Here is a 22,772-nt window from a genome sequence, read left to right as displayed (position 1 = left end):
GGTTATTATATAGTCTATTATGACATGAAGATGGACGGAGGTAGACAATGCTTGTCCGAATCTGAAGATTGAAAATTAACTAGAGAAAGATAATATAGAACAAAAATTACTATATACATTACTGAGAATGAAACACAGTAAGCCAAAGCAAATACCATACCTTAGTGTCATTTTAATAGCAGTGATAAGGTCAGTCAAAGCACAAGCACCCACAGAACTGTCAAACTGTAATACAAAATGTGCTTGCCTGTGCTGGAAATGTACTCACTGCCATTACAACAGTATTCAGCACCATTCCTTAGTTTCAAGAGCCATTAGCTTGTAAATTGTAGTAGAACAAGCATCTAGTACAGGAAGCATTAATATACCATGCTTGTACACATTTGGGGCCAGTCCTGAAGTGCTAAATACAGATTATTAATGGGAGGGCTGGATGTAGCCTTAAAACAGCTTTTAACATGCTTCAAATAGTCCAGGCGTTTATTAAAATACTAAAACCTGCTAAATATATTGGTTTAAAGCTTAAGCCAACCCTTTAAGATTGGTATTCAGCAGGCAGACTAGAGCTGAAGGGTGCTTCAAAAATGGCTTCAAAAAGCTGCTCAAAGTTTGAGTGCTTTGCGAGACCATGTCGTACTCGATTCTCTTCAAACTGGCATTTAGAAACTACAAGTGAACTAGGTTTGACTCTGTTTATTGAGATTTCAGTAGTGCATTGTTTCAGTACCTTGCAAAGAATACACATACATTAACCACTTCAACCCTGGAAGATTTGGCTGCTCAATGACCAGGCCATTTTTTGCGATACCGCACTGACAATACGGCTTTAACTGACAATTGTACCCAAACAAAATTGACGTTCTTTTGTTCCAACAAATAGAGCTTTCTTAGGTGGTATTTGATCAACTCTGCGTTTTTTGTGCCATAAACAAAAAAAGAGTGACAATTTTGAAAAAAAACATAGGGCCAGATCCTCAAAAGAGATACGCAGGCGGATCTGCTGTTCCGCCTGCGTATCCCTGTTTCTATCTTTGGAACTGATCCACAGAATCAGTTTCCAAGAGATAGACAGAAGATCCGACATGTGTAAGGGACTTACACTGCCGGATCTTAGGATGCAGTACCGCATCCGCCGATGGGGGCATTTCGCGTCGAAATGCCGCTTCGGGTATGCAAATTAGCACTTACGGAGATCCACGAAGCTTTTACGCTTCGTTTTTTCTCCGTAAGTATTAAGTTGCATGTGTAAAATTAGGGCTGCTTTTACAAAGTGTAAACTGTTTACACCTTGTAAAAGTAGACCCTTCTTACCCGCGACGCTGTTATTTTTTTTTTTTTTTTTTCCGCCGTATCTTTTCTTTTTCCCGACGCAACTTTTTTGACCCGGCGCGATTCACGAAGCTCGGCGTAACGTAATTTCACGCTATGCACGTCGGGAAAATGACGTCACGAGCATGCGCAGTACGTCCGGCGCGGGAGCGCGCCTAATTTAAATGGGACTCGCCCCATTTGAATCGGGAATGCCTTACGCCGGCCGGATTTAAGTTACACAGCCGAAAATTTCTAGGTAAGTGCTTTGTGGATCGGGCACTTAGGTAGAAATTTTCAGCCAGTGTAACTTAAATGGGAATTTTTAAGTTACGGCGGCTGGCTGTGGATCTGGCCCATAGTATTTTGTACTTTTTGCTATAATAAATATCCCCAATTTATTTTTTTTATTTTCTTAAAGTGAATTTTTTTAGGCCAATATGTATTCTTCTACATATTTTTGGTAATAAAAATCGAAATAAGCTTATATAGATTGGTTTGCGCAAAAGTTATAGCGTTTACAAAATAGGGGAAAGATTATGGCATTTTTATCAATATTATTTTTTTTATTATTAATGGCGGTAATCAGCGATTTTTTTCATCGGGACCACGACATTATGGCAGACAGATCGGATACTTTTGACACATTTTTGGAACCACTGACATTTATACAGGGAATGAAAATGCACTGATTACTGTGTAAATGTCACTGGCAGGCAAGGGGGTTAACACTAGTGGGCAATCAAGGGATTAACTGTGTTTCCTCTTGTGTGATCTAACTGTAGGGGGATGGGACTGACTGGAGGAGATGACAGATCGTTGTTTCCTAGCTAGTAGGAACACACGATGTGTCTCTCCTCACAGAACAGGGATTTGTGTGCTTACACACACACACACACACGTCCCTGTTCTGGCTCTCGTGCCCGCGATCACGCGTGGCTGGTGGTCATTGTGACCTCCGGTCACGCGCACTGGCACCCCCGCAGTGCAGAACCTGCTATCCCCGCTTAAAGGGCCAACATACAGCTACGATGGTTTGCGGGAACGCTCTGACCTGCCACAGTACAATGACGGCGGCTGGTTGGCAAGCGGTTAACAAATAAGAACTCCCAATTTTAATTCAAAGCCTACCTCAAAAACGAATTAGGTGTTGAAATCACTAAATGACTATTAACATTTTTGTAATAGGCAGTCTGTAAGGCGAAGCAATTAAAAAAGTTATGTCTGTGCCCACCCCTACATTATATCATGCTAATTACATGGTTAACATGCTGCAGTGTAGCAGCGAATATTTCATCACAGATGCCGAGGTCTATTCAATTATGACAAACTAATAAAACCAGGCCACACTCAGGAACAAAAATGTAAACCCGTGTATGCGAGAAATATTTGAGGACACCATGTCTGTTGGCTTAGAAAGATTGTAGTTTTCTAAAAACTATAACAAAATTAAGTATACATAAAATAGTGTTTAATGTAGCTTTTCTATAAGAGGATCACAGTTGCATCTAAAACAGAATACAAAGCGGAGAAGAATTTCCCTTACAAATTCAAAGATTACGATATTTTCCCTAAAAACATGTCATGAAAAATATAATTTTGCACATTTTGAATTAAATCAATCACCAACTCAAGTAAACAAAATGACAGTAAAGCATTTGATATTTGATTTGGATCACATACTTTATTGTAGATGGCATGATTGGCAACCAAATTTGTTTCTGAAATGTGAACCATTAAATTAAAAAATAAGCTCTGCTCAGATATTAGATAGCACAATTCTGGAATTCTGAATAGAGTGTCATGCTTTGAATAATCTGTCAAATATAATAAAGCTCAGAGAAATATCACGGTGTGGAAAAAAAAAAAAAAACTCCTCACATAAAAAATAATAATAAAAAGGTGAATAATAATCTTCAGAAGTCACTGAGGTTTGAGTTCTGACACTTTTAAAAACATGCTAGTCCTTGGTCCGTCAACTATTACAAGGTGCAGAAGCTTGGTTTTCCTTAAGAAGCTCTGAAGTCTTTTGAGAGGAGAGAAATTACACTCCGAGCTTATTGGCCTGGGTAAGGACTACTTTGAGTACTGGCATAAAGGCAGACGTCTCGCTAAAGTTACTGGTGCTCACTATGTGGGTATGGATGTTAAGTCCCTCTGAGTAGTTGCGTGATTCAATACTTCTGGCAATGCTGTGTAAGCCTGCAATTATTGCAGGGGATAGCTGTAAAAGAGAAAAAACATTGGTTAAGTTAGAATTCACACAGAAAATGTAAAATAAAACTAAACCAACTACAGTAAAACCTTGGTTTGTGAGCATAATTCGTTCCAGAAATATGCTTGTAATCCAAAGCACTTGTATATCAAAGCATTTTTTTTTTTTACAGGGTATAAAAGAGAAGGAGAGGCACCTCTAAGTGTAGCAATAAGTTGCTAAATGTTGTACCTTCATTAAATGTAACCATATTGCTACACTTGGAGGCTCCTCTCTTCTTTTTTATACTCAGTTGTGACATGACGCTACTTGTATATCAAGACATCGCTTGTATATCAAGGCAAAATGTATTAAAACATTTTGCTTGTCTTGCAAAACGCTCTCAAACCAATTTACTCTCAAACCAAGGTTCTACTGTACTCAACTTCAGTGACTACCATGGCAAAGTACTGCTTAGAAGCTCTTGTATAACTAGTGTGTTGTTCTGTGTACACTAGCCAGAACGGAGCAATCAACTGGATAGGCACTATTCAATTCTTGTATACAATGACTAAACTGGATACAATATAAACACCCAGCAAACAAGTCACTTTAGGGGAGATTTACTAAAATTGGAGTACTCAGAATGTGGTGCAGCTGTGCATGGTAGCCAATCAATTTCTAACTTTAGATTGTTTAAGCACCTCAATACTGGGCACTTTCACCCCCTTCTTGCCCAAGCCATTTTTCAGCAGTCATACAACACTGTACCCAAATGACATTTTAATATTTTTTTTCCCCACAAATGAAGCTTTCTTTTGGTGATATTTGATCACCTCTGCGGTTTTTATTTGTTTGCGCTATAAACAAAAGAAGAGCGACAATTTTGAAAAAAAAAAGCAATATTTTTTACTTTTTGCTATAATAAATATCCCCCAAAAATATATAAAAAAAAATAAAAAATAAATTTCCTCAGTTTTGGCCGATACGTATTCTTTCTTTTTTTTTTGTTTCATAAGGTTTTTCGTATTCTTCTACATATTTTTGGTAAAAAAAAAAACACGAAAAAAACGCAAAAAGCGTACATATTGATTGGTTTGCACAAAAGTTATAGTGGCTACAAAATAGGGGATAGATTTACAGCATTTTATTTTTTATTTTATTCTTACTAGTAATGGCGGCGATCCCAGATTTGTATCGTGACTGCGATATTGTGGCGGATCCATCAGACACTTTTGACACTATTTTGGGACCATTCACATTTATACAGCAATCAGTGCTAGCGCTGACTACTGTGTAAATGTGACTGGCAGGGAAGGGGTTAACACTAGGGGGCGATCAAGGGGTTAAATATGTACCTTAGTGAGTGATTCTAACTGTAGGGGGAGGGGACTGACTAGGGGAGGCGACCGATTGGTGTCCCTATGTACAAGGGACACAACATCAGTCTCCTCTCCCTGACAGGACATGAATATGTTTGTTTACACATACAGATCCACGGTCCTGCTTAGTTACTGGGCAATCACGGGTGCCCGGCGGACATCGGGGCCGCCGGGAACGCACAAATTGGGTTCCCAGTGACGCGGCGGGTGCGCGCCCCTTAGTGGCTCGGGAAGGTGAGGACGTCATATGACGTCCTCCCAGAAAGAGAGGCTTATCTTCCCGCCGTCATTTGAGCTTTGTTTGGCTCTATGAGGAAGTCCACACGGACCAAACATGTCAGAGTATAACTGCACGTTGGACCGCAAGGTTGGCCGGCATGCTGATCCAGAGGAGACACAGAGGTAGCGAGCTGTACCACAAGGTGGTAAGACACCGGAGTTGTGGCTCATGCAGAAAAAGCGGGCACACTGACTGCTTGTTTTTAATATGTTAGTAAGTATTTTATGGTTTCAATAAACTCTGAAGGTATAAAGGTACTGCACTATTGTGAACCTCTCTTTTTCATGGGTGACGATCAGAAGGTGAATGTTTAACAAAAGCTTTCTTTCTGGAGCAAGAGAACCATATCTGTGGAGGTGTCATTAACCATTTCAGCTCTGCATGCTGATTATCATAGATGGGAGACATTGAGTTTTGGCGAGTCATTGAGTTCAAGGGAGTGATGGTCACAAGCACAGCATGAAGAAGGAAATCATTTAAAAAAAAAAGTGGACACTATTGGTAATTCATAATACGCACTGTTGTAGAAGATTTTTTGGGACTTTCATTTGCTTCTACTTCTTACTCTATTATAAAAGTTTGTTCACTGGGTATAGTTTGATTGAATTGTATTGTATTAGGCCCTATACACAGGGGAGGATTTATCCGCGGATACGGTCCAGCGGACCGTTTCCACGGATAAATCCTTTCGAGGATTTCCGCGGATTTCTATGCGATGGAGTGTACACACCATCGCATTGAAATCCGCGACGAAATCCTCTGGCGATGACGTGTCGCGCCGTCGCCGCGATTATGACGCGGCGACGTGCGCGACGCTGTCATATAAGGAATTCCACGCATGCGTCGAATCATTACGACGCATGCGGGGGATCCCTTCGGACGGATGGATCCGGTGAGTCTATACAGACCAGCGGATCCATCCGTTGGGATGGATTCCAGCAGATAGATTTGTTTGGCATGTCATCAAATATTTATCTGCTGGAAATCCATCCCAGGGGATAAATATCCGCGGAAACAGATCCGCTGGAGTGTACACACCAAAGGATCTATCCACTGAAACCCATTTGCTGGGATTTTTCAGCGGATGGATTCTATCGTGTGTATGGGGCCTTACTGTATTAAAGTGTAATGTATTTGTACTGTCTACCCTCAAGTTGTAAAGCGCTGAGTAAACTGTCGGCGCTATATAAATCCTGTATAATAATTGTATATGTAATCATTTTGTATTTATATTGGAGGTATGAGGATTTTCAGCACCACCTAATGTCTGTTTATTTGATTTTTTTCCAGGCACCAATTTTATTTCACCACTTCCCTAGCTACCCATAGTCATATGATGTCCGCAGGTGGGACTCCCATCCTGGGCGGGCGTCATATGGCGTCCTCGGCTTCCCGGTGGTATAGGAGCCAATTTGCGTGCCCGTGAATGCTGGTGACAGAGCAGGAATGAGCATCTGTATGTGTAAACACACAGATCCACATCCTGTCAGGGGAGAGAAGACAGATTGTGTGTTCCTAGTATATAGAAACACTCGTCCCCTAGTCAGTCCCCTCCCCCCACAGGGTTTGAGGAGGTTGAGCTTTGTTACAGTGGACAGCGTGGACTTCCTATCAGAGGGGACAATGTACAGCATAATATGGTTTTCCTTCCCTTCTCATCAATACTGACACAGCGGATAAGGTACATGGGCACAGTGATACGGCAAATGGGCACAGTGAGGTGGCAAATGGGCACAGTGAGGCGGCAAATGGGCACAGTGAGGCGGCAAATGAGCACAGTGAGGTGGCAAATGGGCAGTGTTGACCCTTTTTTCCACTTACAGTAGCTGCTGCATTCTCACCCTAGGCTTATACTCGAGTCAATACATTTCCCCAGTTTTCTGTGGTAAAATTGGGTGCCTCGGCTTATATGCGAGTATATAATAACATGCAGACTTACAGTTTGTTCTCTAAGCTTGTCGTACAGAGACTCCAGCCTCTTATTTGCATCATCCAACTTCCTTTTAGTTTGCTGGAAAGGTGTAAAAATATATTAACATTTGTAATAAAAGGTAGAACAGTAGGATTCAAGATTGGAATGAATACAACATAAGATCAGCAGATATTCATGACCTTGGAATCCACTGTGATTTAACCAAAATCTATAAAGGACATGACAGAAGCTACAAATGGCTCATAAATCCTTCTGAATAATGTATATAAACATGCAAAATAGATGAACATTTTAATGTCCCACTTAAAACAAAGTAAAATTTGTTTTTGAAAATTGCAGTACACGTGTCATAAATTGCAGCATTCATAAGCCGACAATTTTTCTGTGCAATTATGTTACAAAAGAATACCTAAAGTGATATTACACCCTCTGTTTTAGCAAGCACTGTCAGGAACTGATGTAATAACTTTCCAAGTATGCAGTTTCTTTATCTTTTAACCCTTGCCTTAGTTCCGATTCAAGCCACTCCTATGGCTATTGCCCCAGATTTGCAGTTTCAGGGTGGCTCCTTTCTCTGGCAGCTTTCTATGGAGCCACCTTTGCATGCAGGGACTAGGAGTTGCATCTCACTACACTGTGTGCATGAACAGAAAAACATAGCCCCATAAGCTAGAGTGGCATGCCACTCCCCATCTCCTTGCTCCTCACCCTTGCCTTCTCTAAGCTAACAGACTGGCTTGGGACTGCACTGCCCACTATAAAGTGGTTGTAAACCCTTACATATACCCAGTGAAGTGACTGGTATCAGGTGATACACAGAGATTAAACAAATCCTTCTACATAAGTTGTATCTGCCCATCTGCAGTCTTCTTTTCTATACATCTATTCAAAGTGCTGAATATTTAAAGCTGCTCTAGAAGTTCAGAAAAAAAGGGGATGGAGAGCTGAAATTACCCTCTGCAGAGCTCTGAGAGCTGATTGGAGGGAAGGGACACACACCCCCTTCACACAGCACACAGCAACAGAGCTGAAGCTGTCAATCAGCTGGAGATCCCTCCCCTGTCATTATTTAAGAGCTTAGAGCTCTGGATTGAGACAAGTACACACTGAAGGACATGCTTTGTTCATAATTCATGTCTGAGGTTTACAACCACTTTAACTTATTTCTGAGAAGACCAGAAGTTTCGAGAAACAGATCTGAGAGGCAGTAGCTAGCATTGTATTTTGGAAACTGCAAGTGCTGTTATAAGAATTAAAATTTTTTTTTTTTTAATGAGGTCTGGACTTGGAATGACAATTAAAAGTATAGTAGCTGTGATCACATTGGAACCACAATAGTTGTGAGCGGAGAATTGCCCTTTTGTCAGGATCAACAAACATGCAAGGGAATTTTTTTTAGTGTTCTACATTTTGGAAAAGTTGCATTAATCACTTCCCCCTCCAATCCCACCCTTATTTTAAGAAAAATGCTCTGAAAGAAAGTCAATGTCACTTACTGGGTCAATGGCAGAGGACAAACATCTTTGGATCAGAGCCTCAAATGTAGTCTTCAAAATAAGATGTTCTTCAGGAATTGGGTTCTTGGTGATCTTTTCAGTGGGGAGAGTCTGCATTGTCTTAAAAAAATAAAATACATTTAACATTCATAAAGCACTATTAAGTATACCTGGCAATATATAATACTACTATTTCATATTATAACTCGATGATCACCGTCATTAGTAACATGAATATCATTTTTAAAGCTTTTAATATCATTAGGAAAAAAAAGTCAGGGTAATGTTCCCAAGGTGTACTTGAGGCTCCACGATTCAGAAAATGCTAGCGAGCCATGAAGGCAGTAAGTGAGAGAAATGTCAATCGAATGAGAAGTAAAATAAATCTGGTAAAAAACAATAGGGAATTCTTTGAGCACTAACGAAAAAAACTGGAGCCTCAAATACTGGGTGGGGTCATATGGGGATAGCAAGGGGGAGACCCATCAAAGCTTTTTTGACAGTCTCCAAAGCCTGAATTAATCGGCATTTAACCCATGGTCTATGAATAAATTCCTATATCTTGTACCGTGACCCTTTTCAGACACTGGCCTTATGTACCAAAGTATCCAGAGGGAGACTATTAAATAGATTTTTTGATTTCTCACAGTTAACATTGAAAATGCACAAATTTATACAATTGGCTGATATGGAAATTAATTCTCCTGTCAGCCAATTTATTACACAAGTTCAAAAGTACATATGCTTTTATAAGTGAACATAATGACCTGTATGGTGTTCCCAATTGGTGCACCAGGAGCTCCCTCGGTACTCGGTTTGGAGGGATCAAAGTGCGCCCCAGGTTGTCCAGTGGGGGATGGCACAGCAGAGAAAGCATTCTGTACTCCTGGTTGGCCACGAGGCACCTGAGAAGGCTGATAAGGAACTGAAGTGTCAGGAACTGGAACTTGCTGCTGCTGAGATCGTGGGTCTGCCAAGGGGCTCATAATGGGAGCCATTATTGGTGGAGGTGGCATATAGTTATCCAGAACCTAAGGAGAAAAAAAAAAAACATAAAAAACATTAGCAACAATAAGTTGAGCAAACATTATCATAACTTTCAGCACTTTCTTTTTATCATTGAGAGCCAACACTATACTAATCTTTAATATGGAGATCCTATAAAAACTTGAAAAATAAAACTATTTTGATACACTCAAAAGAATCATTGTGTACTGTTCCAGAATATTACCAAGCGGACTTTGATTGGCTCGTACTGCCGACACTATCACAAGCACTCTAGCCTGTGATTTCTTTATTCCTATAAGACAGGGTTCGACGAAATCCGGGTGCCAGGTCACAATTGCGACTAGAATTAGCGACCTGGCACCTGGGGAAGGAAGCATAGGCCTGCAGAAGGCCGCGGCCTCAATTACCGGCCGGCGCCGCCCGATGCGTTTGCGCGGCAGGGGAGGTGGGGGCGCACGGAGACACAAGATACCCTATCTTGTGTCTCCATGCGCCCCCACCTCCCCCGCCATGCGATCACGTCGGGCCGAGCCGGACGGTAATTTAGGCCGCGGCTTTGTGGCCTTCTGCAGGCCTAGGCTTCCTTCTGTGATCTGGCGTCATCTTGTGGTGGCCGTTGGTATGACATACAACCAGCAATGCTAATGGAGCTTCCCCTGTGTTTTCACGACCATTTCCTTCCCTTTAATTAGAACCCCCAAACATTATATATATTTTTTATTCTAACACCCTAGAGAATAAAATGGCAGTCGTTGCAATACTTTCTGTCACACCGTATTTGCACAGCGGTTTTTGGGGAATTAGACAACAGTAAAGTTAGCCCAATTTTGTTTTATATTGTGAAAGATAATGTTACGCCAAGTAAATTGATACCCAAAATACGTCCGCTTGTGGAATGGCAACAAACTTTTACCCTTTAAAATCTCCATTTAAAGAATTCTACAGGTTGCATGTTTTGAGTTACAGAGGAGATTCTAGGGCTAGAATTATTTCTCTTGCTCTACCAATCGCGGCGATACCTCACATGTGTGGTTTGAACACCGCTTTCATATGCGGGCGCTACTCACGTATGCATTCGCTTCTGCACGCAAGCTCGGTGGGACGGGGTGCCTTTCTGGCTCCTAACTTTTTTAGCTGGCTCCTAGATTCCAAGCAAATTTGTCAAACCCTGCTATAAGATGTTAGTCCACTTAAAACTGAAATCTCAGTTTCATATAAAGTACAGTGATCTTAGACATCTACATGCTTCCTATATTTCTTAGGAACTCTAGTAAGATCTCCTTGCGACAGTTTCTGTTTATCTTCTAGCCCATCTTGGAGCTATATGTGTTTCTGCTAACTGTAGAGTGTTTACTTTTGTTCTCTTGTATGCTTTATAAAATCCAATAGAGAGACCTTGTGTCCTGAGAAACACAAGGTATGGCAAGATGATTAAACTATATAGCAGATGTGGACTCCCATGAAAAAAATTGCTAAACAGCTTAAGGTAATTCAGCAAGTGTTGAACATAATAAATGGAAACAAGCAGCAGTTGAAGCAAAAAAGAAGTCTAAAAATGTATTTTATGCAAAATATATAAAATTTGTGTCTTTGGTAACTTTAATAGACAAACAGTCTTCCTCTATTCCGAAGCTGCGCTTCTACAGCCTCCTGGAAATTGGGTGCTGGACTAAAATGGAGCCTTTTTCCACTCCAAACAAATTACTTTCCCCACGTTTACCATTGTCTGTTCAACAGAAGCCTGTTTAACAACCGTCTTCTGTTGAACAGTCTTGCTGGTACAGCACCCTTTACCTTAGGTAGGTAGGTGCTAGTGTAGGGTTTTTGTGTAAGCTGCCAGTGCAGGTGAATTTAAGCAGGCCTATGCTGTAAAACAGGCCTGTTGGTTTTGATCCGGGGCAGGGGAGTGTTTTAGTATAGCAGCAGGTGACTGACATGTACTTCAGCTCTTGGGCGCCTCCTCTGTTTCCAGGGAGAATGTTCTGGAAAAGGGGCAGGGCAGAGAGCTGGAAAAGACAGTTGGTCAGCACGTCCTGAGTAAAGTCATTCAGGAAGGATCCAGGGCAGGTGTAGGTGAGTGGAAAGCTTTGGAAGAGACATGCCAGGGGAGCTGGATGTAGAGCCAGAGGAAGAGACCGTGGGAGTTTTGTGTCAGGTCGCTGCAGCCAGGAGGGTGGGCAGGATTTGCAAGTCGGACTTGCTGGGATCAGTAGTCCATCTACATTTATTCTTCTCAAGTGAATCGGATGCTACCACAAAGGGGTACTGCAGACCCCGGCCTACAAAGGGTCATCATTTAAATACACTGGGTCTTATTCAGAGTGAGGCCTAGTGATGTGCTAATGGTGTGACAGGAGTACTAAAGTTGGACGGTGAAATAGTGTGCTGGAGGAAGTGTGCTGGGAGAAAAAGTCTGTCAAGTTTAGGGTCAGCCATCTTGTTCTGCGGAGAAGTGTGACACAGTTACTTTTATTCTACCAAGTACAATTTATCCTATGGGCATCCCATGTCCCTTTTCCCCAACTCAGTTCAATCCCCTAATAAAAACAAGCAAGAAACTGTTCATTGACTGAGAAGTGTGTCTAATGCCTCGTACACATGGTTGGGCTTTTGATCATGCAAAAGTCCGCCACGAGTCAGTCAGAAGTCCGACGGACAAAAAGAGAACAGAATCTCTATATAAGGTCCGTCGTACTTCCGACCAAAAAAGTAAGATGGAGGCTACACACGGTCAGACTTTTTTTCTCGGAAAGTCCGGCCGTGTGTAAGAGGCATTATGGATGTCTGGCAGCATGGTGAAATGTGTGGATGGGCCATCGCTACATTGGAAAACCATCAATCGATAAGTGCTTGCAGCCAATGGCAGTCCCCATGTCTGAATACAATAGCACAGTGGGAGAGATCCCCACATCACACATTGTTGTGTTGATGCGGAGATCTAGCTGTTTTTTTTCTCCCTTCAACTTACTGGTTAACCTGAAAAAGAAAAAATTAAAGTGTATACCCAGTTTTACCGGCAGACAAAAAAAAAAAAAAAACACACACAACATGCCTTTTTCTTTGCAGTTTTGGTCAGGGCAGGGGGATCGTTCCATCCATTCAGTGGCCCTGTAAGAGAAATCTACAGTCAGGCTTCAAGGCAAGTAAACAACTGTAGCACAATTTACAGTTACACTGTAGCAGCAACCAATTAAAAAACATCATGAAAACAAATTTAAAATCGGCGGGGAAACAACCGTTTAGGGCATTAGTTCATTCACTATGTAAGGAAGCATTGGATTTGTGTATTCAATACAGGTCTTTTTGGGCTCTTGTAAACCATAAGATTTCACACCTGTGGCAACTGTGATTGTACTGAAACAGCTGCAGCAAGAATAAGGCTGGCCATACATTATACCATTTTCCTTTAGATTTACCAGAACCATATGATATGAAGTCAAACCTAAACACTTTCAAATTTGTATGCAATCAAGCAGTTTATGGAATACATAGTTGGAGGTAAATCTAAAGGAAATTGAATAAGAAAGTTGTATAATGTATGGCCAACTTACAGTGTCACTAAACCCAGTAACATGAAAATAGTTAACCCCCCCCCCCCCCCCCCCACACACACACACACACACACACAGCTTATAAATCTTCTTTTTACATTAAAATACTGCCACTATATACCTTTTTGGCTGATCTGTATACCACGGTCACATGATAAAAACTGCAGGGTCTGCCTGAGTGCCGAGTGTTCAGGTAGGAGATTTTCACTATAGCCTGTCCTCATGCTGTTAGGGGAGGTGGATCATCCACAAATCAAGAAGTGACATCCCACCCACTGTTTTTTTTTTTTTAGTTGCTGGGCTTGAAGGAGGAGGGAGGAACTGAGCTATCATTTAGGATCTGTATACATGCCCAAATGTGTGATGTCAATATCATGTGACCTTAACAGCTTAGCTCAACAAGGAAATTATCTCTCCAGCAATAGAGACCAAACTGAGCATGTGCAGTAGGACTACTCTGACTTGCCCAGAGTGACCCTGCAGAAGGGGGAGGATCTGTGCATACAGGATCAAAGAGCCTTTTTACACAATGCAGAGGATTAACCCCTTAAAGTGGAGTTCCACATCCACATCCACATTACATCAGTAGTTTTAAAAAAATGTCATTAGTCCTTTACGAAAAAAAAAATTTTTTTTAGATGCCTTCAAAGTGTTGTTGCTAGGCAGAATAGTTAATCTTCCCACTTCCTGCACCTAGGTGCTTAATGCTTCCTAACCTACACCGCACAGACTCCTGGGAATGTAGTGGGTGTAACTTTCCAGGAGTCTGTGCACTCCCCAGTCTCAAAGAATCATGTGACTTGGACAGCACAGGTGCTGAAACCTGATCTGACACTGCTTGTGCAGCACTGAGCATGTGCGAGATTTGCAAGGCTGAAATCCAGGAAGTCATACAGTCTGGCTTCATGATGCCCACACTTAAGATGGCCCCAGTTAATTTCTATTTTATAAAGTGTCTAAATGCTGTAACAACCTAACAAAATGGACCTTAGTTTACAGACTAACTTTACTAGAATACATTAAGCTTGTGTATTACAGGGGTATTTATATTTAAAAAGTGAAATTGTGGCCGGAACTCCGCTTTAACTTCCACAGTGAGTATAACCAGCATGCTTTACTGCATATACATACAGATTTTACTGTTGTGGGTTTAGTATCACCAAGTTTGTAGGTGTTGGGAAGTGGTCTAATAAAGTTGCACTGTTCTGATTAGGTCTGCTGCCCAGAAGTTAGCCCAGTCACAGGTATAGGCTGGTATAGGATACACTGTAAAAAGGGCAAGAGATACTATGTAATGTGCACTTTTCACTACACCATTCAACATTCCAAAACCTGGAAAAAACAGCAGTAAACTTTAAGCTGGCATCCTACCATTAAGGACTGTGTGGTTTGCATAACCCTATTTTATATCTCTTAGAGTCGTAAGTGGCAGGATACCCAGTCTAGTGTTCCCAACTGTGGCTACCTCCACTTTGGAGCCTGCCGCATTTGCAAAGAGCCACAAAGCTTTTGCTGCAAGCTTTAAATTAAAGTTGAGATAAAACTATTGGGCTTCACGTACACTTGAACTACTTTGACCGCAGGAAACCGCAAAATGCAGCAAAGTCACGCTGCGATTTTACGTGTTTTGCGGCCAAGGGGCCAAAACATTTCTATCCTAAACGTCTAAATACCGCCTGAAAAACTCCTGCCCTGCAGTCTCAATGTGAAAGCCTGTGGGCTTTCACACTGAGGCGATGCGCTGGCGGGACCACTCCAAAAGTCCTGCCAGCAGCATCTTTGGAGCGGTGAGAGGAGAGGTGTGTTTACCGCTCCTCCAATGCTCCTTCCCATTGAAAACAATGGGACACCGCGGTAATACCGCCAGCAATGCGCACTGCCGGCGGTATTAACCCTTTTTCGGCCGCTAGCGGGGGTTAAAACCGAACTGCTAGTGGCCGAATACCGGCACAAATCCGATGGTATAGCGCCACTAAAAATAGCGGCGCTATACCACCACAGCACCTCCCGTCCCGGTGTGAATGGGGCCTTACATTCTCCATTTCTAACGAGAAAGGGTGTTGGAATTCCAATGTGGCGCTAAATGCTAGAATAAGAATATAAAGTATTTGAATGTAAGAACCCCTCGCGTATTGAAGTAGTAGGTGTGTAAAGAGCCATGGGAAGAGTGAAAGTGAAGAGTGTAAAAAGGATCATTCTGTGCCCAATTTTAACTTCAGATGGTTTCATAAGTGTGACTTTTTGCAAGGTGCACTCTACAAATACTTTTCAAGTAACCGAGGAGACTAGTAAACTATACAAGGTAATTTAAATTATATTTTAGCTGCATTATTACAAATAAATAATAGACTGTATTTTAACGGGACATACTGTAAAGTAATAATGAACAGACGACTGTATTTGAAAGAAATAGCATTGTATCCAAATTAACATTTTAGCTGATCAAATTATGTTAAGGGAAATTTGTCCATAAAATTACAGTAGGTATCGATTTATAGAAAATTAAAGTCAACAATCAAAGTAGATCCCCTCAAGTGGACCTCTATCCAAAAAACAAGTAAACAAAGGTTAGAAATTGTCAGGTTTGTACTGTCATCTGTGTATCTTTTGGGGAGATTTGCCTTTACTTTTTGTCCCAATAACAAAATAGAAAGAATACATTTTTCCAGAATAAATGAGAAATCCTACTTTGGACATCCATCACTCGGACATGTGTCCCCACTGGGATATTTCCTGTCTGTTTTTGCAACAACTATTTTCTTGACGACAATTGCCATTGGGTCAGAAACCCAGATCCCTAGCAATAAAACCCTGACAGGTTAACCCTTGCATACTGTGCTAAAAAAAAAAAAAAAAAAAGACATAAAAAAAAAGTTTTGGTTTGAGTTCAGCTTCAAGTGGGATCATACCGTTAATTTTAGTTGATTGTACATAGGATGGTAAAAGCTATAAGTGTTAATTTTAGAAGGCAATGCAACAAATTTGAGCATTTTAGCAGATGTCTACAAAAGTATTGCTAACTGATTAGCCATTTGCTGCAGCACACTGTTCACCTGGAAGGTAAGTTCCCAATTCTTGAGCTACAGCATATTCTACAGCATATTCTGCAGATAAAATGTAAAAATCATTTATATAGTGTTAAATTCTAATACTACTAAACATTTAGAAAGAACATAATGAACAAAGAATTTTATTTACAATTATGCTAAGTGTTATCCTGGACTCTGAACTCTCTTTTCGGCCCCACATCTAATGAAACCATAAAGCTCCTGCTTCGCTATGTCCAAAATTCGTCCCTTCCTAATTAATGAAACCACAAAGCTCCCAATTGGCTATCTCCAAAATTCGTCCCTTCCTAACTAATGAAACCACAAAGCCCCCACTTGGCTATCTCCAACATTCGTCCCTCCCTAACTAATGAAACCACAAAGCTCCCGCTTCGCTATCTCCAAAATTCATCCCTTCCTAACTAATGAAACCACAAAGCTCCTGCTTGGCTATGTCCAAAATTTGTCCCTTCCTAACTAATGAAACCACAAAGATCCTGCTTCGCTATCTCCAAAATGCGTCCCTTCCTAACTAATGAAACCATAAAGCTCCTGCTTCCCTATGTCCAAAATTCGTCCCTTCCGAACTAATGAAACCACAAAGCTCCTGCTTCACTATCTCCAAAATTCGTCCCTTCCTAACTAATGAAACCACAAAGCTCCTGCTTCCCTATCTCCAAAATGTGTTCCTTCCTAACTAATGAAACCACAAAGCTCCTGCTTCCCTATCTCCAAAAATTCGTCCCTTCCTAATGAAACCACAAAGCTCCCGCTTGGCTATATCCAAAATTCGTCCCTACCCAACTAATGAAACCACAAAGCTCCCGCTTGGCTATTTCCAAAATTTGTCCCTTCCTAACTAATGAAACCACAAAGCTCCCGCTTGGCCATCTACAAAATTCGTCCCTTCCTAACTAATGAAACCACAAAGCTCCTGCTTGGCTATGTCCAAAATTTGTCCCTTCCTAACTAATGAAACCACAAAGCTCCTGCTTGGCTATGTCCAAAATTCGTCCCTTCCTAACTAATGAAACCACAAAGCTCCTGCTTCCCTATCTCCAAAATTCGTCCCTTCCTAACTAATGAAACCACAAAGCTTCTGCTTGGCTATCTCCAAAATTCGTCCCTTCCTAACTAATGAAACCACAAAGCTCCTGCTTCACCATCTCCAAAATTCGTCCCTTCCTAACAAATGAAACCACAAAGCTCCTGCTTCGCCATCTCCAAAATTCATCCCTTCCTAACTAATGAAACCACAAAGCTCCTGCTTCACTCCTTGGTTATTTCTTGCATCGACTACTGCAAATCACTCCTCATTGGCTTACCTTTAAATTAACTATCCCCCCATCTACCTTGCAAACTGCTCAGCGTCTGATACCCCTCTCTGCCAATGCCTCTATTGGCTGCCACAACACTAACCTAGTCTCAAAATACCAACCAAATCGTCCTCTTCGTTCCTCCCAAGACCTTCTGCTCTCTAGCTCCCTTGTCATCTCCTCCCATGCTCGCATCCAGGACTTCTACCGAGCCTCTCCCATACTTTGGAATTCCCTACCCCAATCTGTTGGACTAGCTCCAACTCTATCCACTTTTAGGTGATCCCTGAAAACTTTTCTCTTGACAGTAGCCTATCCAGCCTCCACCCAACAACTGTACTTTAAATTTACATCATCATCTTCTCCCCCACAGTTATAACCCTTTGTATCACTTGACCCTCCCTCCTAGATTGTAAGCTCTAACAGCAGGGCCCTCGGATTCCTCCTGTATTGAATTGTATTGTAACTGTACTGTCTGCCCTAACATTGTAAAGCAGTGCGCAAATTGTTGGTGCTATATAAATCCTGTATAATGTAATAAAAAAAAAAAAAAAAAAACAATTGAACTTTTATTTGAAATCAAGCAAATATATCCTAAGTCCACCAAAACAAATAGGTGTTTAAGGTCTTAAAATTACATTTTCTTTTTAGAAAGCAGCAACATCCTGAGTAGAAAAGCCTGCCCGTCAGTATGCTCTCTGTGAGGAAGCAACCAGCAGGAAGCATGGGCTTTGCTTATTGTAGAACTAGAAGTTTGACTCACAGAGGGCATGGCAGACCTCAGAAGAGATATCACTGCTTCTAAACAGAGAGCAAGAGATCTCATCAGTACCGTGCTGGCAGTGGACAGGCTTTTCTATTCAGGCAGTGGCTGTATTCTAAAAAAAAAAAAAAAACAGTTTTAATGCATCTGGAAATTGTAATATACAACTGGGCTTTAAAAATGCAACATTACTTACATCTCCTCTTTCAAAGATTATCAAAACTAAGCAGGGAATCTGACTTAAGCTAGTCAAAGACGGATAACAATTTGGGCAGTTCAGCAGGAACATTGAATTTTGATCTATGTACGAGTAGGCTGGAGTTGATCACTCAAATCGACTTAAAGTAGAGCTCCACCCAAAAGGGGACGTTCCGCTTTAAGGCCTCCATCCACAAATGCCATTCTTTTTGCCAGGTGGGGGGTACCTGGTTTTCCTTCTGCTAGGATCGTCTATGCGATCTGACTAGAAATTGATCTCTCCCCCTCCCTTCCTACAGTCTTCTGGGACACGTCAACAGTCCCAGAACACTGTAGGACCAGTTACAATGTGCAGCGCGATACACATGGGCAGTGGGCACCCAGCTGTGAAGCCGCAAGCCGTCACAGCCAGGTGCCCACGGTTGAAATGCCGGTGCCGGGGAGAGCAGCCCGTGGGAAAGGACAGCTTGGGTGAGCGCTGGATCCTGTGTATTAAAAGTCAGCAGCTACAGTTTTTGTAGCTGCTGAGCTCCTCTTTAAGTACAACCAGCCTGTCATGTTGGTGGCAATAGCAGCCGACAGTGTATTCGGATGGCTGGGAAACCTCCCTCTGTCAGAATAAAAACGCTTTACTGGAATTCCCTCCAAACACTGAATGTGTTAATGAGGGAATTGAGCAATTTTCTTTGCAACCTATGGTTGCAGGAAAGAAAATTGCTTAAAATGTATGGCTTGCTTTAGGGTCCTGTTTTCAGCATAGCTGGAGGATGTCAATCTGTACCTTTCTTTATCTCTACTAGATATCAGCAAACTCCAATAGAAACCTATTGAAAATAAGACACCCATGTCCGTTTTTTAGACTGGAACAATGATTAGATCAGTCTCCAAAGCAAAAAACATAGTTTACCCATCATACATAGGAGACTGAAAATCTAGTCTAAAAACAGATAGCCTTTGGTAGTGTAAAAGGGTGGTAATGACATCAAAAGTGCTGTTTTTAGGTTTTACCTGATGATAAACATGGTTCTACAAGGAGCAATTGCAGGTTATGCAATATCCTATATTCACTGACTGGTTTTCAGATCATCAGAGAGAAAATCAACCATGCTTGTGTAGCAATGCAACACATTTCACAATTTCAAACATCTAGCTGCATCAAATTTGCGCTATGTATATAAAAACGATTTGACTGGTATGCATCTTTCATAGCCATTTGATAACAGTATGTATGTAAAAGTTCTTCCGCACATTAAAACCACACAAACAATGCAAAAGCACAGAATTCTAAGCAGCCATAAACACATGCGTTTCTGCAGGTCACATCCTGCTAACATAGCAATAAGAGTAAATCCCATGCTCCCACTAAACCCCATTTCATGCTCAGACCTGTTCTCTGGGATGCAGGCAGTTCACTGGCGGCAGGCAGAGTACCTGTAGGTCCAGGAGGAGGCATTGCATAAGGTGCATTGACAGCTGGAGCCCCAGGTCCGCCATGCTGGAAGGATGCTCCAGAAGAATGAAAAGAAGGAGAAGAAGATGACACTTGGGAGGGCTGAGGCTGCCCAGGATAGAGGGGCTGAGGAGTAGAGTGAGAAGATGAGCTGTAAGGAGAGCTATGGTAGGGAGAAGCAGACTGGATCGAGGCAGGTTGCTGGGGCTGATAGACAGCTTGTCCCCCACGATTAAAGGAATAGTGTTGTGGCTGAGGATAGGCTACACAGAATAAGGAGGGAAGAAGAAAATTGTATTAGTAAAAAAAACTGTTCATTGTCAGAATGCATAACATGCAGATATAATATGAATTTCAAAACATACAGAAAATAAAAATCATCATAAGCCCTGGTTCACACTGGTGCGATTTGACATGCGATTAGACATGTCAAAATCGGCGGTATTTGCCAGCAATGGCACTGTCCTAATCGGTGGGGCGATGCACTGATTTCAAAAAGTAGTTTCTGTACTACTTTTTGCGATTTCGGCATGCGGTTTACATTGACATCTGTGCAGAAACTCTGTAATCACCGAAATCGGGACTGCCGAGCTGGAGTGAAATCATGCGAGTTCAGCTGAACTCGCACGGCTTCTTTCCCGCAGCCCGATGTGAACCTAGGCTTAAAGTGGTACTAAAGGCAAAATCAAATAAGGACACATATGGTTCAGTCTGTCACCGGCATTAACAAAGCAGTCCCTTTTTCCGAATCCCCTCTGTAACTTTGTTTTTCTACCTGTTGATCCTGACGTTATTTTTTCCAACTCCCTTTAACAGACCAAGCTGTGCAGCAAAAGTGGAGCTAGAGGGTTGAGACAAACCATGCAACACTAACAGGGTACTTACTTTGATCATCTTTCATTCATTTATGTAAAATCTTTATCCCCCAAAGAAAAACAGCTGTTTCTGGAACCGCTTAAAATGTTAGCTGGAGTTGGGCTTTAATTTATTAGTCACCTATGTGTTGTAAGTCCATGTAACTCTCCTAGTCCATCTAACACGACCATCTCCAGACAACAATGCTGCTGTCCAAGGATGACTCTGTTTTTCTTCCATAGAGGAGCCAACCTAATGCCCTGTACACACGATCGGTCCATCCGATGAAAACGATCTGATGGATTTTTTCATAAGATATCCGATGAAGCTGATTGATGATCCGTCGTGCCTGCACACCATCAGTTAAAAAACCATTGTGTCAGAACGCGGTGACGTAAAACACAACGACGTGCTGAAAAAAAAACGAAGTTCAATGCTTCCAAGCATGCGTCGACTTGATTCTGAGCATGCGTGGATTTTTAGCCGATGGACGTGCCCACAGACGATCATTTTTTTCTATCGGTTTTTTATCCATCAGATAATTTAAAAACAAGTTCCAAATTTTTTAACCGATGGATAAATAACCGATGGGGCCCACACACGATCGGTTTGGTCTGATGAAAACGGTCCATCAGACTGTTTTCATCAGACAAACCGATCGTGTGTATGCGGCATTAGACAAGAAGTGTACTACTGGCTGGATCACAAGGTGAAATGAAAAAAAAATCGCCTAAAACAGAAAACGAATGCGGCCACCACATTTAAGGATTAGTAAGCTGCAATCTAACACAATTTTGTTTTTGGGTTTAATACTTCTTTAACCACTTAAAGGTCTGCCCCAGACTCTACCCGGTAGGAGGCCACATGAGGCTTGCTCCCGCGGACTCGATGTCCCCCGGCACCTGCCGATTATCCTGCGGATCACCGTTCTGACAGGAGGGAAGGCATGGATCTTCTGTCTCTGCAAAGCAGGGACTAGAATCCATGTCTTCCCCTAGTAAAAGCAACTCCCACAGTTTAAAAAAAACACTAGTCAGGCATGCAATTAACCCTTGGATCTCCCCTGATGTTAACCCCTTCCCTACCAGTGTCATTAGTACAGTGACAGTGCATATTTTTTAGCACTGATCACTGGTCCCTAAAAAGTGTCAGAATGTTTGCTTCAATATCGCAGTCCCGCTGATCTAATGTAAAAAAATATATATATAAAACTTTTGCACAAACCAACCAATCAATATACACTTATTAAAGTTTTTTTTACCAAAAATTTGTAGCAGAATACATACTGGCCTAAATTTATGAAGATTTTTTTTTATTGGGTGTGTTTTATAGCAGAAAGTACGAAATATTTTTTATTTTTTTTCCCCGAAATTGTCAGTCTTTTTTTGTTTATAGCGCAAAAAAATAAAATAAAATGCAGAGGTGATCAAATGACATCAAAAGAAAGCTCTATTTGTGGGCGAAAAAAGGACATACATTTTTTTGGGGTACAGCTTTGCATGACCGTGCAATTGTCAGTTGAATTAACCCAGTGCCATATCACAAAAATATAGCCTGGTCGGGAAAGGGGTGGGGGTAAATCTTCCAGAGGTCAAGTGGTTAAAGAACAGTTCTGGGCTAAAGTTTAAATGCATATATGTTTACTGTTTCACTTGTCAAGGATTTATAATTCTGTTCCGCCAGTCATGTGATTTACACATAGTATTTTGTGTAATAAACTTTGCAGTTGTGCGCAAGATGGTTGGCCTAAAATACAAATCTTTGGGAGGGTAAAACAGCAAATATATATTTTTTTTAACTGGAATTTTACTTAAAATGGGAACTAAATTCCCACAACTAAAATATGCCAGGAGTTACTTATTTATTTATTTTTCTTTAGCAGAAGAGATATGCAGCGTACATCAAGTAACAATGGTATGGAGCCCCCTCTGCTGTTTACATGAGGCTATTGGGGATGGCAACATATTACTACACAGAAGGGTCCCAATCAG

General features: G+C 41.5%; 1 protein-coding gene across 11 annotated transcripts in view; it reads right to left on the bottom strand.

Moving 5' to 3' along the window:
- Positions 1-2,762: 2,762 nt before the first annotated feature.
- SEC31A (SEC31 homolog A, COPII coat complex component) overlaps positions 2,763-22,772 on the bottom strand; it is a 99,844-nt gene continuing 79,834 nt past the window's right edge. For 5 of the 11 annotated variants that reach the window (XM_040324850.1, XM_040324839.1, XM_040324886.1 and 2 more), the window contains 7 exons: positions 19,863-20,189; positions 16,206-16,256; positions 12,654-12,709; positions 9,361-9,624; positions 8,594-8,713; positions 7,104-7,175; positions 2,763-3,532 (listed from right to left, as the gene is read on the bottom strand). In XM_040324850.1, coding sequence (XP_040180784.1) covers positions 3,353-3,532; positions 7,104-7,175; positions 8,594-8,713; positions 9,361-9,624; positions 12,654-12,709; positions 16,206-16,256; positions 19,863-20,189 — 1,070 coding nt within the window. In that variant the 3' untranslated portion in view covers positions 2,763-3,352. The remainder of the gene's footprint in view (positions 3,533-7,103; positions 7,176-8,593; positions 8,714-9,360; positions 9,625-12,653; positions 12,710-16,205; positions 16,257-19,862; positions 20,190-22,772) is intronic. The other 6 variants (XM_040324859.1, XM_040324872.1, XM_040324878.1 and 3 more) reach the window with 6 other exon arrangements.

This window comes from Rana temporaria, chromosome 1, assembly GCF_905171775.1.
Source record: "Rana temporaria chromosome 1, aRanTem1.1, whole genome shotgun sequence".
NCBI classification, from domain to species: domain Eukaryota; kingdom Metazoa; phylum Chordata; class Amphibia; order Anura; family Ranidae; genus Rana; species Rana temporaria.
The sequence above is the reverse complement of the archived record's forward strand: the minus strand, read 5'-3'. Positions and strand labels throughout refer to the sequence as shown.